The sequence below is a fragment of the Sprattus sprattus genome (assembly GCF_963457725.1).
Source record: "Sprattus sprattus genome assembly, chromosome: 7".
NCBI lineage: Eukaryota > Metazoa > Chordata > Actinopteri > Clupeiformes > Clupeidae > Sprattus > Sprattus sprattus.
This window is the reverse complement of record NC_137926.1, coordinates 10,439,180-10,441,679: the sequence shown is the minus strand read 5'-3', so window position 1 is coordinate 10,441,679 and position 2,500 is coordinate 10,439,180. Positions and strand designations below refer to the sequence as shown.

The window sequence follows — 2,500 nt, the reverse complement described above, 5'->3', positions numbered from 1 at the left end:
TCTGAGTGCCTTCTGGAGGCCTGTGACCCAGATGTGCCCACACGAGCGGCAGCGCTGAGGACCCTCACCCGCGCCTTACAGAACCGCCAGCAGGAGGCGCTAGAAGCACAGGAGAAACTGGTGACGGTGAGGCGGAGGGAGTGTCTGGAGTCTTGTGCAGTGTGTGCAGTCTTTCTGTGTATATGAACACAATGTGTGTGTGTGTGTGTGTGTGTGTGTGTGTGTGCGTGTGCGTGTGCGTGTGCGTGTGCGTGTGCGTGTGCGTGTGCGTGTGCGTGTGCGTGTGCGTGTGCGTGTGTGTGTGTGGAGTAGGTTTTCCATTTTCAGATTTACCAGAGAAATGGGGACTGATGGGTCGAGGCATGACAGGTTTTTTTAAAGAACTGGACTAAGAAACTGAAATTCTGTGTTGCTTTGAGTAGAAGCAGTGGGGCCACATGCATTTGTGATGATGATTGCATGCATAGTCACAGAGAGTTATAAACGTAACACTGCGCAGTTCATTGGTTGATCAAAATCATGGCTTGTTTTACGTGATTATCTTTTGTGTGTCATCCTCATAATTGATCTGCTTTGAAACAGCATAATGTAAACATGGCAATTGAATAGCCTGTTTATTTGGCATGTGCAGGATTAGCGTTTTTTTAATATATATCAGACAGCAAATATCACTGCTGAATAAGAACACCCTGGTGTTTGGTGTCTGTGCATGTGATCCAGTATGGAGGTGCTGCTTCTGTGAACTCAGGGAACCCTGCAGAGCAACTGTGCCTGTCTTCCATCCTCTGGGGTCCTACAGGCACAGATTCCACCTCATGTTTTTATGTGTGTGTCTGTGTGTGCACGCATATGTGGACACAAGTGTATGTATGTATGTATGTGTGTATGTATGTCTGTATGGATGTGTGTGTCTGTGTGTGAGAGAGAGAGAGAGAGAAAAAAAAAGAGAGAAAGAATGGGGTGCTGGTTGGTGTCATCACTGGGACAGTGCGAACCCCGAGGGGGTTGAGGGGTTGGGGTTGTTATAGGGAATATTAAATGAGGCTGTGGTTCTCTGATGGACCCGCACCCCTCCCCACATTAACAAGCCCCTGTGGAGTCTCCTTCCCCCGGCCCCTGCCAGCTCCCAGGGGCCCCACGCTCAAGGCCTCACCCAGCAGCACCCAGCCTAGCCCATCCCGACCCAACCCAACCCAACGCTCATCCATTAAACATGGCCTCAGCCCAGCCTGCGCAGCCATTTCCCAGCACACACACAAAATCACACACACGCAAAACCCTGGGGCCTGACTTTTGAGAGAATGTGAGAGTGTGTGTTTGTGTGTGTGTGTATGTATGTATGTTTGTTCAGTTGGTCATTGGTTAGTTTGAGCAGTGCAATTATATTAGTTTATGTCACTCACTTTGTCTGCATAGATCATTCAAAATACATTGGATATGCTGGGATGCAAGTATTAGACTAGACCATTAAACACACACATACACACACACACACACACACACACACACACACACGTGCATTAAACCACAGGACGTGTGACCTCATCTTACCTCGTTCCTGTTTACCACAGTCATGAGCACCTCAGGCCACTGACTGAGGATTTCCTCCTAATTTGCATGGGGGAAGCCATGGAATCTACTAATTAGGCAGAGCGAATTAACTTACACAAAGAGCCTCCCCTAACACACACACTCTTCTCTCCCCTACAGCTATTCCTGGAGAATCTGGAGCACGAGGACTCTTTTATCTACCTCTCGGCCATTCAAGGTAAAACACTACCACAGTGTGTCAATAGTGTGTGTGTGTGTGTGTGTGTGTGTGTGACAACATTGCTGTAAGGTCGAGAGGACTCGACACAGTTTGAACTCGATGAGTCACAATCACTGGTGCCAGCTGAACTTCAAAGGCACGCGTTCGCTATCAATAATGAATGGCACCTCGGGTGCGTGGCGTGTTTGTTTGCGTTTCCAACCCAGACACGATCCGCCGCCCTCCACTGATCCTTTGTGTGTAAGGCGTGCCATTTGCATGATAATAGGATGGAGGTAGACGCTTGTTTGGGCCGTCAGGGTTTGTTATTTTTCAGTTACCCTCACATGGGATGTGGACTCAACAGACAGAACTCAAGTTTAAGCCTGATATCCATCAGACCTTTAGCCAGGACCCCTTGATGAGCCAGTTAGTCATAAGCAAAGTGGTTCTATTTATGGTATTAGCATTGATCGTGACAGGGATGGCAGTGATAAGGGATGATAGGGATGTGCATCTTTATGGGCTAAATAGACTCAGCACACTCGACTGTAGAAATGGACTTCTATTTTCTCAGTAGTCAGCAGTAATGGGCTTGCGCATGAAGGTGGCGTTTGGGTTGGTGGGATCCGCTCTGCTTGTTTGGCTGGAGCGGGTGGCATCCTCTTCTTCGCCGAGGGTTTGATCCGCTCCCTGGACTCATCCAGCTCATGTCCTTCTCAGAGAGCTGCCAGACACAAATGTGTTCTT

General features: G+C 48.6%; 1 protein-coding gene across 1 annotated transcript in view; it reads left to right on the top strand.

Moving 5' to 3' along the window:
* Positions 1 to 2,500, top strand: part of tango6 (transport and golgi organization 6 homolog) — a 27,001-nt gene that overhangs the window by 9,110 nt on the left and 15,391 nt on the right. Inside the window, exons 13-14 of the mRNA XM_080842099.1 lie at positions 1 to 126; positions 1,711 to 1,768. The exon at positions 1 to 126 is cut by the window's left edge and continues 513 nt beyond it. Coding sequence (XP_080698225.1) covers positions 1 to 126; positions 1,711 to 1,768 — 184 coding nt within the window. The remainder of the gene's footprint in view (positions 127 to 1,710; positions 1,769 to 2,500) is intronic.